The sequence below is a fragment of the Arctopsyche grandis genome, chromosome 3 (genome assembly GCF_051622035.1).
Source record: "Arctopsyche grandis isolate Sample6627 chromosome 3, ASM5162203v2, whole genome shotgun sequence".
Classification (NCBI taxonomy): domain Eukaryota; kingdom Metazoa; phylum Arthropoda; class Insecta; order Trichoptera; family Hydropsychidae; genus Arctopsyche; species Arctopsyche grandis.
In genome coordinates, this window is record NC_135357.1 from 32,876,665 (window position 1) to 32,892,114 (window position 15,450).

Here is a 15,450-nt window from a genome sequence, read left to right on the forward strand (position 1 = left end):
TCTTATCGTGACTTTGAAATAGCATGTAGCCATAATCTTTTGGTTTTTCTCGACTGTTCTTCTTCCTCGCATATCAAAGATACTATAATAGCGTCCGTTTCGTTCATCTTGCTCCGAGGTACCGAACAAATGATTGACATAGTTTACTGCGTAGTGTCGCATCGCTGTCGTTCAAATGCGGTTTACCTAATATAGTCGCACACTGTTGTGCCGGATCGTTTGTTTGACGCATAGTGCGGGTCAGACCTTTAATCGGCACGCCTGGCAAATCCAACACGTGTGATGACTAGAGGTAGGATAGTCACAGTGCTATCCATTGTTCGGCAAACCTTTAACAATGCATTTACAACCTTTGAACAGTACACGGCCCCCTCAGGCTCCGGTGACTAGTGATGACTAGACATAGGATAGACACAGTGCTTTTTCCAGGAATTGGGAGGGTTTAGCTCTATTTACAAAGCTAGAGTCCAAAAAAAAAAACGTTCGGCAAACCTTTAACAATGCAATGAACAATGCAGCACCCTATGGGTCCATTTTTGCAAGACGGCACCTTGGTTATCCTACCTCTAGTGATGACTAGTGGCCGGATCCACAGCGCGCCATTTATTGTTCAATTGTTGTAAATTCTATTGTTCAATTGTTGTAAAAGGTTCGCCCAAACTTTTTTTTGTACTCTAGCTTTGTAAATATAGCCAAACCGCCCCGATTCCTGGAAAAAGCACTGTCTCTAACCGCAGTCTAAGTATAACATAATTTTAAATATAGAGTACATGGTTGTAGACTGCGTAAAATTTAGGCCAGATATTAGTTCGTGTGATCAACTGACGTTTGCATATATGTATGTAAACTTTACGAACTAGCGATTTATTCTCTGAACCATGGAATGTAGACTTTGTCTCCGTAATGCTCCAATTGTGTCTTCTGTCTCCATCTATGATTATCCTCATCCATTAGTCCAATGCATTTTGACCAGCTATCAACTACAAGTCAGTTAAAGATAATTTCAACAACTCAATCGTTGGCATACCAGACTCATTACTATTATTTATTTTACAGGTTGATAGATATGATTTAATGCCAGATACGATATGTCTGTCATGTAAAAATAATCTGGGATTGTTGAGCAATTTTAAAAATATTTGTATTCAGAGTGAGGAAACACAGAAACAAAGGCTCGCTGAGAGTTTATATATCAAAATAGAAGAAGTTATATTGGATGATTTAATTTGGAAAGATGAGATTGGTATTAATTCGACATTGGCTGTTAAAGATGAGACTAATAAATCAGAGCTAATCAATTCAGGGAAAGAATTTTTAGGAGACTATTCAAAGCAAAACGCTTTATTAATAGAACATGAAAATGTCAGGAAAAATTCACAAGTATGACTTCAGTATTTGGCAAGTGTTAAAAATGTATTCCGATCATTGTATAATCGTTGTTTTATTTTGCAGATACGTGCCAGATACAGAAAATCTCACAATGGGGTGATATCGCACAAATGCGAAATCTGCTCAAAATCGTTCACTACAAAATGTAGCCTCAAGCGACATGTAAAATCTCATACGGGGAAGTCGAAGCATAGCCTAGTGATTTATATGAAATCTCAAACGTACGAATGCGATTTATGTTCTGAATCGTTCAACGCTAAAGCTAACCTCATAGAACACATCAATTCTCACAATGGGATAAAACCATACCAATGTAAAGTTTGTTTGATTTCATTCTCAAGTAAGTCTACCTTCCGGGGACATGTAAAGATTCACACCAGGAAGAGTCGATTCAAATGCGATATGTGCTCTAAATCATTCACTGCTAAGACTAACCTTGTGGATCATATGAATTCTCACAACGGGCTAAAACCATACGGATGTGAATTGTGTTTAGTTTCATTCACTCATAGGTCTGCCCTCTGGGCACATATAAAGACTCACACCGGGGAGAGACGGTTCAAGTGCGAAATGTGTCCTAAATCGTTCATTGTTAAGCCTAACCTCATAGATCATATGAATTTTCACAATGGGATAAAACCATACCAATGTGAAGTTTGTTTGACTTCATTCAGTCATAGGGCTTCTTTCTGGATACATGCAAAGACTCACACCGGGAAGAAACGGTTCAAGTGCGAAATGTGTTCTAAATCGTTCACTACCAAGCCTACTCTCGTGAACCATATGAATTCTCACACGGGGATAAAGCCATACCAATGTGAATATTGTTTGATGTCATTCACTCGTAGGTCTGCCCTCTCGAAACATTCAAAAACTCATACCAAAGAGAGTCTGTTCAAATGCGATATTTGTTCAAGAACTTACATTCTGAAGCATAACCTAGTGGTCCATATGAAATCACACACTGGGTCGAAATCTCAGACTGGGGCGAAATTGCACAAATGTGAAATGTGTACTAAATCATATACTACTAAATCTAGCCTCATGGAGCATATGAATTCTCACAATGGGATAAAACCATTCCAATGTGAAGTTTGTTTGATTTCATTCACTCATAGGTCTTCTCTTCGGGTACATGTAAAGACTCACACCGGGGAGAGACAATTCAAATGAAACATTTGTCTACAGTCTTTATATTCTAGTCAGATAACTTAAAGGCTTTTATGTGCAGCCTGACACTCATAATCGTTACCAGATAAAACTTCAAAACTTGTCTGAAACAACAAAGTTTACAGGGAACTGAAAAATGATTGACGGTAGTGTCTTTTAACCTGTATGTACTACATCGTCTTTCGAGATTCCAAATTAGTCTAAACAAATTAAAAATTTATCTCTTCATCAGAAATTATCGGTTTTTAAATAAGCGTATGAATTTGAAATGCTTTGCACATGGCGATCTCGCACACGTCATGAAAATCTCGAAGACGGAATATCTGTCACTCGAAAATTCCACCCAACGAGAATCACCCACGCTTACGAGAATTCAAGTTCTAGATATTCCGTATTCGCAATTTTCGTGTCGATTGTGCACGGGTGCGAAATTGTCTTTTTACCATTTTTAATATTTTGGATATATTTGTAATGTTTATAGGGCGGGTGTCTAAATTTCGACCGTTTCTCGCCCTATGGAAATTCAGTTGAATAAGTGCTATCGTACATATGTACGGTGAATGAGATAGTTGCTCGACTTCTGAGGAGTGGATAGGCTGAACTCCTGAAACTCACTGGCGTTTGGCTTAGGGCGCTGGGTCACTGCAAGGAAAGTGACTGGACGGAAATTCGAAAGATGGAAAAATTAAAACCAATTCGTCGATTCGTCGTTAACGTAGGGCGAGGCTATCTATCTCTTGCATCATTTTATCATATTTCGTTCGGCTGTCCTGGGCTTTGCTCGTGTCGTTCGCGTCGACTTGTTGTTATCTGTGTGCACGTATTGTTACGTTCGTGTACAATGGGTGATTGTTGTCGCATGTGGCGCGAACTTTGTTTCGATGCGATTAATCGCATCGAAAAAAGAAGATTTGCTATTGTAAAGCAGTTTCTTCGATGCTCAAATTCTCAAGTACCCGTTAGAAGTAATGTGCCGCCTCCTTCCCTTTCTCCTGTTGCTGATGCTGCCGTGAGGATGGGTAGCTCCAAGCGGAATAAAAAGAAATGGACGTAAGTCTGGTCAGCGTTTTGATGGTGGCGAATACTGACACCCGTCACCCGGCCTTCGATGGTTGAACAACCTGCGCTTCGGTGAAAATTTGAGGTGGGAACAGCGGCTGCTGGAAACGGCTGTTTCCATAAAAAGACAGGTTCTCATACATACATATATGGAAGCTCGCCTTTGGCGATCTAATCTAAAATTTTGTATGACTTTTGGCGCTCTAATTTTAAATTTTAAAACGCCTTTGGCGCATCGTGTGGCGTCCTAACTTATTTGGCGCCCTCGGGCGCCGCCCGACCAGCCCTCCTCTAAAACCGGTACTGCAATTTAGGACTTGAACTGAATAGTGTAAATGTGCCATTATGAGTTATGGACGTGCGCATTCGGTCTATTGTCACGGATATTCCATTGGATCCGTAAAGATCTTTCAAATCTCTAACCCCGACCTACGCTGACGATGAGTAGACGAATGGATTTTAATTATTTCCATCTTTCGACTTTCCATCGAGTCACTTTCTTTGAACCAGGAGGTAAACTTATAGTAATTTAAATTTGATGATTTTTACGTGTATTTGCTATCTTCGTGCATAATAAATACTTATAAATTAAAAAAATATCTCCATGTATTCTCATTTGTTCTTAAATAACACATGTTTTTTAACTTGACCAGTTAGATCGGGGATTCTTAACCTTTTCTGGATTTACAGAATATAGTATTGATCAGTGTAGAGCGGACTATTTCATGCTGGTATAATAATGTTACGTACGCCGCGGATTAAGCGAATATAATCCCAGAGACTGTGTGACCGTTCAAGAATTATCTGTTACCGGATTAACTAAATGCATACCGTGCGACTGGTATAAGTGGTTTTAAGGATTAGCGACAAGCTAAGTGCATGAAACAATGATTGCACTTCAAATACCGTGGGAATACATATCCGAATACGTGACTATACAGTAGGTAAACAGATTAGACGTCCTGAGAGATCTACCCCTTATAAGGCGGTACGTAGGCGATATCAGGTCATTCTGGACGGAGCAGTGGCAATACGTGTATCTCCATAATCATCAGTAAATGCTGTGATACGACTGTTGGCCTTTTACTTGGATCCTCCACCCGCCCCTACGCAACAATAATAATAAAATATATAAAAACGGACGCGATGTATGTAATAAGTTTGTGCCGGATGAGTCAACCAGGAATGAGATTTCAAAAAAACAAATTTTAGAATGCCAGGATGTATTATTAATTATTATTATATAATATATCGATTTCGATTCCTTTTTCGGTTCCGGATCCGGTTTCCTTTTTTATTTTCAATTCCGGATTTCTTTTTTAGTTCACGATCCAGATTCTTATTTCAGTTCCGGATCCAGATTCTTTTTCAGTTCCGCTTTCGGATTCCTGCTTCAGTTCCGGGTTTATTTTTTAGTTCACGGTCCAGATTCTTATTTCAGTTCCGGATCCAGATTCATTTTTCAGTCCCGGTTCCGGATTCCTGCTTCAGTTCCGGGTCCGAATTCCTTTTTCAGTTTCGATTCCCGATTCCCGATTTCTGTTTCAGTTCCGATTAATTATCACTACACGTATCGTAAATTTATTTTAAATCATGTATCAATTTGTTTCCGAAACCACCCGTTGAAAATTCAACGGGCACAACACTAGAATTTTTATAAAAGTGCAATATATAAACATGGATTATACGGTCCAAGCTCCCGATAGTAAGTTATTTTTTAATGTAAAAATTGATTGCCTCATTCCAACTGTATAATGGCGGCAAATCCAGGAAATTAGCAGGGGGCCATTTCTAATTTTTAATACTCACATTTTTTTTTTTTTCAAAAATAGACGTACATATATTCAGTTATATTATTAATTTATTCATTAATTAATTCATGTATGTTCACTAAGCAGCTAGAAAATGAAAGCTTGGCGGTAAATAGTAAGTAACAAAAATATCATTTTATATTTTGGGTATATGGTTGTAGAATGCATTAAATTTAGGCCAGATATTAGTTTGTGTTTTCAATTGACGTTTGCATATATATAACTTTTTTGAATTGGCGATTTATTCTTTAAACTATGGAATGCAGACTTTGTCTCTGTACTGCTCCAATCGAGTCTTCTGTCTCCATCCACGATCATCCTCATCCATTGGCTGAATGCATTTTGACCTGCTGTCAGCTACATGTCAGTTACAGATACTTTTAACAACTCAATCGTTGGCTCACCAGACTCATTACTACTATTTATATTACAGGTTAAAAAAGATGATTTGTTGCCAAATACTATATGCCTTTCATGTAAAAGCAATCTGGGATTGTTGAGCAACTTTAGAAACATTTGTATTCAGAGTGAAGAAACACAGAAACTAAGGCTGGCTGAGAGTTCAGATCTCAAAAAGGAAGAAATTATATTGGATGATATAATTTGGGAGGATGATATTGATATTAACTCCACATCAAATGTATGTCAACCGATCGTTGACGATGAGATTAATAAACCAGAGTCACGAAATTCGGATAAAGTATTTTTCGAAGCAGACCATTCAAGGCAAAACGCCACAACAATAGAAAATGAAATTCGGAGTGATGAAACACAGAGACTAAAGCTCGCCGAGAGTTTAGATATCAAAATAGAAGAAGTTATATTGGATGATTTAATTTGGGAGGATGAGATTAATGAAGCGGAGTCGAGCAATTCAGGAAAAGAATTTTTAGCAAAGCAAAACGCTTTATTAATACAAAATGAAAATGTCAGGAAAAATTCACAAGTATGACTTTACTATTTGGCAAGTGTAACAAACGTAATGTGATCATTGTATAATCGTTGTTTTATTTTGCAGATACGTGCCAGATACAGAAAATCTCACTCTAGGGTATCGATATCGCACAAATGCGAAATGTGCTTAAAATCTTTCACTACTAAGTTTAGCCTCAATCGACATATAAAATCTCATACTAATACAGTGAAATACGAATGCGATTCATGTTCTAAATCGTTCAATGCTAAAGCTAGCCTCATACGACATATCAATTCTCACAATGGGATAAAACCATACCGATGTAAAGTTTGTTTGATTTCATTCTCAAGTAAGTCTAACTTCCGGGGACATGTAAAGATTCACACCAGGGAGAGTCGGTTAAAATGCGATATGTGCTCTAAATCGTTCACTGCTAAGACTAACCTTGTGGATCATATGAATTCTCACAACGGATTAAAACCATACGGATGTGAACTGTGTTCGGTTTCATTCACTTATAGGTCTGCCCTCTGGGCACATACACAGACTCACACCGGGAACATATCGCACAAATGCGAAATTTGCTTAAAATCTTTCACTACTAAAAGTAAGCTCAATCGACATTTATTATCTCATACTGGAGTAAAATCGTACAAATGCGATTTATGTTATAAATCGTTCAATACTAGAGATTACCTCATACAACATATCAATTGTCACAATGGGATAAAACCATACCGATGTAAAGTTTGTTTGATTTCATTCTCAAGTAAGTTTAACCTCCAGATACATGTAAAGATTCACACCAAGAACAGTCAGCTTAAATGCGATACGTGTTCTAAATCGTTCACTCTGATGCATGAACTAGTTGTTCATATGAAATCCCACATGAAATCGTACAAATGCGAAATATGTTCTAAATCGTTAACTACTAAGACTCACCTAGCGGAGCACATGAATTCTCACAATGGTTTAAAACCACACCGTTGTGAATTGTGTTTGGTTTCATTCGCTCACAAATCTACCCTCTGGGCACATATAAAAACTCACACTCACACATATAAAGAGAGACGATTATTCAAGTGCGAAATTTGTCCCAAAGCGTTCTTTGTTAAGCCTAACCTCGTAGATCATATGAACTTTCACAATGGGACAAAACCATACCAATGTGAAGTTTGTTCGATGTCATTCATTCATAGGTATGCCCTCCAGAAACATGCGAAAACTCACACCAGTGAGAGACTGTTTCAATGCGACTATTGTTCAAAGTCGTTCAATCTGAAGCATTTACTATCGTCTCATATAAAATATCACATCGGATTGAAATCGCACAATTGCGAATTGTGTTCCAATACGTACAATTATAAATCCAGCCTCTTGGAGCATATGAATTTTCACAATGGGATAAAACCACACCAATGTGAAGTTTGTTCGATGTCATTCACGCATAGGGCTTCCTATCGGGGACATGTAAAGACTCACACCAGGGAGAAACTGTTCAAATGCGAAGTGTGTTCTAAATCGTTCACTACCAAACTTACTCTCTTTAACCATAGGAATTCTCACGATGGGATAAAGCCACACCAATGTAAAATTTGTTTGATGTCATTCACGCGTAGTTCTGCCCTCTCGAAACATTCAAAAATTCACACCAAAGAGAGTCTGTTCAAATGCGATATTTGTTCGAGGACGTACATTCTGAAGCATAACCTAGTGGTCCATATGAAGTCACACACTGGGTCGAAATCTCACACCGGGGTGAAATTGCACAAATGCGAAATGTGTAGTAAATCATACACCACTAAACCTAGCCTCACGGAGCATATGAATTCTCACAATGGGATAAAACCATTCCGATGCGATGTTTGTTTGATTTCATTCACTCATAGAAATTCCCTCCGAGTACATCTAAAGACTCACACCGGGAAGAGACAGTTCAGATGCAAAATGTGTCCTAAATCGTTCACGGCTAAGCCTAACCTCCTAGATCATATGAATTTTCACAACAGGATAAAACCATACCAATGTGAAGTTTGTTCCACTTCATTCAGTCATAAGGCTTCCTTCTTGGTACATGCAAAGACTCACACCGAGAAGAAACGGTTCGAGTGCGGAATGTGTTCTAAATCGTTCACTACCAAGCCTACCCTCGTGAACCATATCAATTCTCACACGGGGATAAATCCATACCAATGTAAATTTTGTTTGATGTCATTCACTCGTAGGTCTGCCCTCTCGAAACATTTAAAAACTCACACCAAGGAGAGTCTGTTCAAATGCGATATTTGCTCAAGAACGTACATTCTGAAGCATAAACTAGTGCTCCATATGAAATCACATACTGGGTCGAAATCTCAGACTGGGGAGAAATTGCACAATTGTGATATGTGTACTAAATCGTATACTACTAGATCTAGCCTCATGGAGCATATGAATTCTCACACGGGTATAAAGCCATACCGATGTAAATTTTGTTCGATGTCATTCACGCGTAGGTCTGCCCTTTCGAAACATATAAACACTCACACCAAGGAGAGTCTGTTCAAATGCGATATTTGTTCAAGAACGTACATTCAGAAGCATAAACTAGTGCTCCATATGAAATCACATACCGAGTCGAAATCTCAGACTGGGGCGAAATTACACAAATGCGAAATGTGTACTAAATCCTATACCACTAAACCTAGCCTCACGGAGCATATGAATTCTCACAACGGGATAAAGCCATACCGATGCGAAGTTTGTTTGATTTCATTCACTCATAGAAATTCCCTCCGGGTTCATCTAAAGACTCATATCGGGTAGAGACGGTTCAAATGAGACTTCAGAAACAGCAAAACAACGCTAGCCTTTGTTAAAAAAAACCTCTTATTGCAACTGTAACAGAATTTAATTTTTCTCCCTTTAATGTTGACATTGGCAACTTTGAAATGCAATTGATGGATTTAGAAAACAAAATTATGGCGCTCTAAATTTGAACGACTTTCTGTTGATATGGAAATATTGGGGGAAAAAAACTTTGAAAGACCTGGAGATGGAAGACATGATGATTATTATTCCTGACTCATATGATCAGTTGAAAAAACTAGCGTTTTCTATTCATTCCCTTCTCGGTTCTACATATTCATACGAACGATATTTTTCTGAGCTGAGAAGTCGTCTTATTGATGAGAACCTGGAATCGTGCCTAAAATTAAAAACATCAACATATAAACCTGACTTACTACAAATTTCCAAAGAGATGCAAAGTGTTTGTCAATCATTGTCATGATCTAATTTTATGAACTCCTTACTTACAGTTCAATTTTTATTAATAAATAAGATTATTATTAAGTATGATATCGAGTTTTATTCAGTGTTCCTATGGTTTAATTAAGATATGTATGGTTCGGTGATTACTAGTCAAATGTGAACCGGTCGCTCTAGATCGGTCACACGTGATCACCCGTCACACTAAAATTGGTCACGAAAAAACTGGTCACACCCAAAACTTAAAAATTGATCGAATTTTTGGGTGTGACCAGTTTTTTCGTGACTAATTTTCGGGTGTGACCAGTTTTAGTGTGACGGGTGATCACGTGTGACCGATCTAGAGCGACCGGTTGTCCTGTGACTGGTTCACATATGACTAGTAGTCCGTTTACCCTATGTATATTGGTTAAGTTAAAGAAATTGGACTGTCAAAAGAAATAAATCGTTGTCCTGTCGAAATTTGGCTCTATTTACTAATAAGTTTGCCGACCCCTGCTCTAGGTTGTTGTTATATTGTATCCACTTGATAACTCTGGTGTACTACATTCTTCAATTTTTCGAGACAACAGTTTCAACTTTTGCTTCTACATCCTTCGTTAAAAATACATGGCATTTTTAACCATTCCCAAAATTTTATCCTTTGTTGCTTTAGCGATCAATGAAATAATTTCCTGCTGGTTATCTTTTCCCAAGGAATGAGTCTTTTGTGGATTTTTTACTGCCCGTTTTACATTCTTCTCTAACACCGGATCATATTTTGAGAACAACTCGATAATTTAAAAAAATTACCGTTATTTTCGGTGAATAGTTTTTCTGAAAATCCTCTAAATGTTTTCTGAGGTCATCGCTAAAATGCTTGAAATTATTCTCTCGAGCAACTCGTCACAATGTTTGACCTCGCTCAAATATAAATTATTTGCTATACAATCGATAGTTTGATTTGTGGAAAGCCTCTTTTTTTTAAATCACTCATTTTGCTATGAAGCAATCAAAATGATGAGTGCTTCCCTCATATCCTTTTAATAAAGCCGTCATGTGTCTCCAATCATTAGAACCAGCTTTTGCCAAAGCAAATACGTCTTTACTAAATATATGTTGCAACGAAAACAGAACGCTTGATCTAATTCGGATTAATACACGCCATGTTCTGTCCACTTATTCACTTCCACGTCCACTTGTCCAAAATAATTTTCTATTCTTCGTTGGAAATATATTTTGTTATAAGACCGCCCTGCAGTGTCTTTTGGGTAATAATGAATTATAATATAAATAATAACTAAATTGAAACTATATATCAAAACTATAGTATCAATTTAGTTATTCTGCAGTTTTTACTTATACTTTTTTTTCACAAAATGTAAAACTTTTTCTCTTCTTTTGGTCTCGCGCCTCTGTGCCAAGCACCGCTTGCACAGGCAATGTACAGTGGCGGGTAATTGGATTATTCGTCACATTTCGGTGGTCACAAAGACAATTTTTGCCATGAAAATCGCGAATACACAATATTTGGCACTCAAGTTCTCGTTAGTATGATAGTTATCGTTAGTATGATGGACTTTTCGGCTGCCAGATGTTCCGTTATAGAGATTTTAGTAACTTTGTGACGAGTGTATTGTGACCAATAGTCACCGAACCACAGTGGCGTAACTAGGAATTTTGGGCCCGTAAGCAAAAAATCTTCAAGGACCCCCCCTCGAATTTTTAAATCGAAATACCAAATTTTTGGTTTCGCAACGCAGTATTAATATAAATATAATTATTGTTAATATGTATGTACATAATATAATTTTCTTAGTTTAACTCACCTATTTTAAAATTTCTTCTTTCGTTGTTTGAAGTCCATTTTGGCTGCTTATTTGTGCTCAATTGTAAGCAAAGTTAGTTCATTGAGTCTAGTTGGACCGATCGAATTACTTTTGTAATCTTTAATTTATTGAATGTCTTCACTAGCAATAGTTACCGGAAGAGTAAAAATAACATGAATGCGGTATATACTTCTGAAAACTCACTCTCTTAACAACTATACTTGGTAATAAGAAATTCTGAAAATTGACTTATGCTCATCGTTTTAGAAAGATATTTCTTTATTAATAAAAGTACATGAATAAATTGAGATTCGAATTAATCTGAGAAAACTTCTGGATATTATTCTGAGATTGATACAATGGTCTGAAATATCTGTTTCCAGCATATTAATAATTTTCCTAGGTTCAAGAAAATCGAAATAGCTTTTCATTAATTCCCACAAAACATTAATCTTAATTTGATCAGTCATTTTGACGATTTATGGCCCCCTATCTCCGTGGGCCCGTAAGCATTGCTTACCCCCGCTATATAGTAGTTACGCCACTGGCCATTTATGTATGTATATCAATTCTCGACAGAATTTCGCGCCATTATTCGTTGACTCCACACCACGTACTGCGTGGTGGGACTCAAAATTTACTCATTTGTTCTTTTTTTAATAATAAATTGAAAAATTATTAATACTTGATCAAATTAAATGTCAAAAACGTTAATTTGTCATAAAAATGCAGGCGGCGAACACATTTGAAATTATTCAAATGTGTCTAAATTATTAACGGCAGATCATCATATATAAAAAGCTGATTACACGGATAAATTCTTCGGATTTCAAAGAATACTCGTGCCAAATTCAGTTAAGAGTCGTATAGGAGCCTATCGGATACATACATACATACATCATTTGAGTTTTATATACATATATACTGTGGCGGCTCGCTATATGACATGGTCGAGTTCGGTCACCTTCCTGCGAGTTAGGACCAACTCGGCCGTATTCAGAGTTGCTACCTCACTCCGTCTTCGGCTACCATAATAAAAACACGTGCATCAACATGCCAGTCATCTCATTCGTTTCATCCCCTATAATACATACATACATAGATAGATATCGAAGAATTTTAGATAAATTCAGAATTCAGTATGTTCAAAATTTAGATTTTTCGCAACTAGAACTTCAAGAGACAGATTGGAGCGCATTCAGAAGAGATTCTTGAGGTACATCAGTAGCCGTTTTGGATTATCCTATACTTCCTATGAAGATGCTTGTAGGTGTCAGCATCTACTTCCACTTGTCAAAAGAAGGGAGATAGCTGACATCTCAACAATTTTGAACATCCTTAACGGCTCGATCGACTGTCCTCAATTATTGAGCAGACTATCATTGCGTGTGCCAAATAGAATGATTAGATGTAATGAGCTCCTTTACATACCTAATACTTTTTCTAATTATGGAAGAAGCTCATTCATCTGGCGTGCAAGCTCCACCGTCAACACACTAATTTTAACAATTTATATGTTTGACTTATTTAATATTATTGCTATACAAGCTAGAGTGATTATTGCAAATTTGTTTTTCGATGATTAATTTTATTGAAAATTTACGATTGTGATTATGAATTTTTATTTTGATGTATTTATTTTTTCTTTTTGTTTTTTGTTATATATTATATTATTTTTATTATTTCATAATATTTATCATATTATTATTCTTATTATTTTGATATTTTTATTATACTGTTATTTCTATTTTTTTCTTTTTGTTTTCTCTAACTATCTTACTCTATTATCATTTTTGTTTCTTATTTTAAATGTTTGAGCTTTTCTTTTTTTTACCTATATGTGAAAATTATTAATGGTTTACTTAACATAATTATGTTTTTTTACTATCAATCTATGTAACTAAATAAACTGTAAATTTTCCAAATAAATAAATAAATAAATTAGGGCAATGCGGTTAAGTGAACGTGTATTCATTTTGTTTACGTGCAACTTTAATATATTCGGTTTTTTATGTGTCTAGACTATATTTTGTTAATGCATCCTGTTGACCTTATCAATTATTCAAGAATGCGGTTGAGTAAACGTGCATTCATTTTGTTTACGTGCAACTTTAATATATTCGGTTTTTTATGTGTCGAGACTGTATTTTGTTTACCACTTAATTTATTCATTGGCCTTCTTTATAATCTTCGCTCCCCGGCTCGTATACCCCCAATTCTACTTTTCCTAACTCAGTCATCGCGTAGAATCGGTGTGTGTGTGTTTGGTCAGTGCGTCATTCATCAAATGCGAATGGCAGGGGGTAATATCACAGAGAGATCGCTACTGTTACTCAACTGTACGGAAGGGGGAAATAGCGTACCTGAAGTGGAAGGCGATGCACTTGGAGTGGAGGACGATGGAATGGATGGCGCAGTTGCTACGACTCATGTTCGTGTCGGTGCAGAAGGGCTCGAGGTACTCCCTCGATCCACAAACAATATCCTTTCAAGAAAACGACGAGCCGATGATGGAAGCGGACAGAGCGTTAATAGTAAGAATCCTATCGATCACGAAAACCTTGTCTTGCTATTACTTGACGAACGTGCTTTCAACGAATCCCGCGCTACGCGAGTTTTGTCAAAGCACTTTCAGGGGTTTGAATTCCTCTTCGGATTCAGAGCGGCAGACAAGCTCAGAACCGCAATCACCCTTGCGAGAGTACTGGTATTTCAGGAAAACACCTCACAAAGATTCGAGCGCGCTAAAGCGTATATTAGAAGAACCGAGCCAGAATCCTGCGAAAAGGAAGAAGTAGAAAAATCTGTACACGCGTTGGAAAAGCTCCTAAGGAGAAACCATATTGATATTGCAGAATTTTCCAAAGACACATACGAACATTTCCATAGGAGAACAGGGAAAAAAAATTTGTATTTTTACGGGGCTCCAAACACAGGGAAGACTATGATAATGGAATCATTGGTGAGCGGACACTATAATTTCTCAAGACTAACGGGGCTTCATTCAAACAGCTCTTTTAATTTCGCTTCATTAATTCATGTGAATGCGGTCTACATGGACGTATGTAAAATGACCCAAAATCAGTTCGAACAGTGGAAACTGTTGGCAGGGGGTTCACCCATGTCAACAGATGTGAAACATCGTGATAAACAAGATGTCGAAGAGTGTATTTTATATACTTCATCCAATTATCCTATTGAGATGTATGTAGATGTGCCGAGTGCGTCAACGGCAGTAGATACTAGAACAATACAATATAATTTTAACTATAATATTGAAAAAAAATTGATTTAAATGTGTTAAAGTTGTGGGAGGATTTATATTAAATAAAATATGTTGAAAATAATATATTTTCTTTTATTTATAGATGTTGTTGGATAAAGAAATAATATTGAACACATGGAGACAAGGAAAATTTGACGTACTGGGTTCAAAGAGACATTTATTACATGAAGAAAACCACGTACATAAAATGATCCATATGTTTGGTATATATGAATGTCGAGACTGCTTATTACACTAGTCACACGATTAAGTCAAAAAACTTAATAATAGAATATTTACTTTAAGATCACATGTGGTGTCACGATTGCGGTGGAGCTTTATTTAATTGGACAAATAAGGAAATATGTAAATTCTGTCGGAATGAAAGAGCAAGAGATGAATTATTATTCAACTTTTACGAGGATGCAGCAGATGAGGAAATGAGGCAAATCGAAGAGCTGGAGAGAGAATATGATAAGAGTAATGCGACGTGAAATAAATTATAATAATTAGGTTAAGTTGATTTTTGTAATATATACTAGGTTAAGTTGATTTTTGTAATATATTAGGTTAAGTTGGAAAAATAAATAAATATATGTGATGTTAAGTTGGTTTTTATTGATTAGTTTAAGTTAGGTTAGGTTAGGTTAGGTCTACTAGGGTTGGGTGGGTTGGTTGGCACCATACCGCCCATACCGAACCTATCATACCAAATCATTAGGGCACCTCACACTTGATTTAAACATTTTATATTCTGAAGCAACCAGTCGAGCCTTAAGTTAC

General features: G+C 36.8%; 3 protein-coding genes across 3 annotated transcripts; all 3 read left to right on the forward strand.

The window, feature by feature from the left end:
• The first annotated feature begins 794 nt into the window (after nt 1-794).
• On the forward strand, nt 795-4,689 carry LOC143909637 (uncharacterized). Its single transcript, XM_077427718.1, has 3 exons — nt 795-986; nt 1,057-1,380; nt 1,453-4,689. The coding sequence occupies exons 1-3, from the start codon at nt 879-881 to the stop codon at nt 2,560-2,562; spliced, it is 1,542 nt and encodes a 513-aa protein (XP_077283844.1). The 5' UTR covers nt 795-878; the 3' UTR covers nt 2,563-4,689.
• A 170-nt stretch (nt 4,690-4,859) lies between these two features.
• Nucleotides 4,860-9,679, forward strand: LOC143909636 (uncharacterized). The gene is made up of 3 exons (XM_077427717.1): nt 4,860-5,792; nt 5,863-6,375; nt 6,448-9,679. Exons 1-3 carry the CDS (start codon nt 5,685-5,687, stop codon nt 9,148-9,150), a joined length of 3,324 nt encoding a protein of 1,107 aa, XP_077283843.1. The 5' UTR covers nt 4,860-5,684; the 3' UTR covers nt 9,151-9,679.
• A 3,943-nt stretch (nt 9,680-13,622) lies between these two features.
• Nucleotides 13,623-15,272, forward strand: LOC143909638 (uncharacterized). Its single transcript, XM_077427719.1, has 3 exons — nt 13,623-14,364; nt 14,771-14,891; nt 14,974-15,272. The coding sequence occupies exons 1-3, from the start codon at nt 13,690-13,692 to the stop codon at nt 15,159-15,161; spliced, it is 984 nt and encodes a 327-aa protein (XP_077283845.1). The 5' UTR covers nt 13,623-13,689; the 3' UTR covers nt 15,162-15,272.
• The last annotated feature ends 178 nt before the right edge of the window (nt 15,273-15,450 follow it).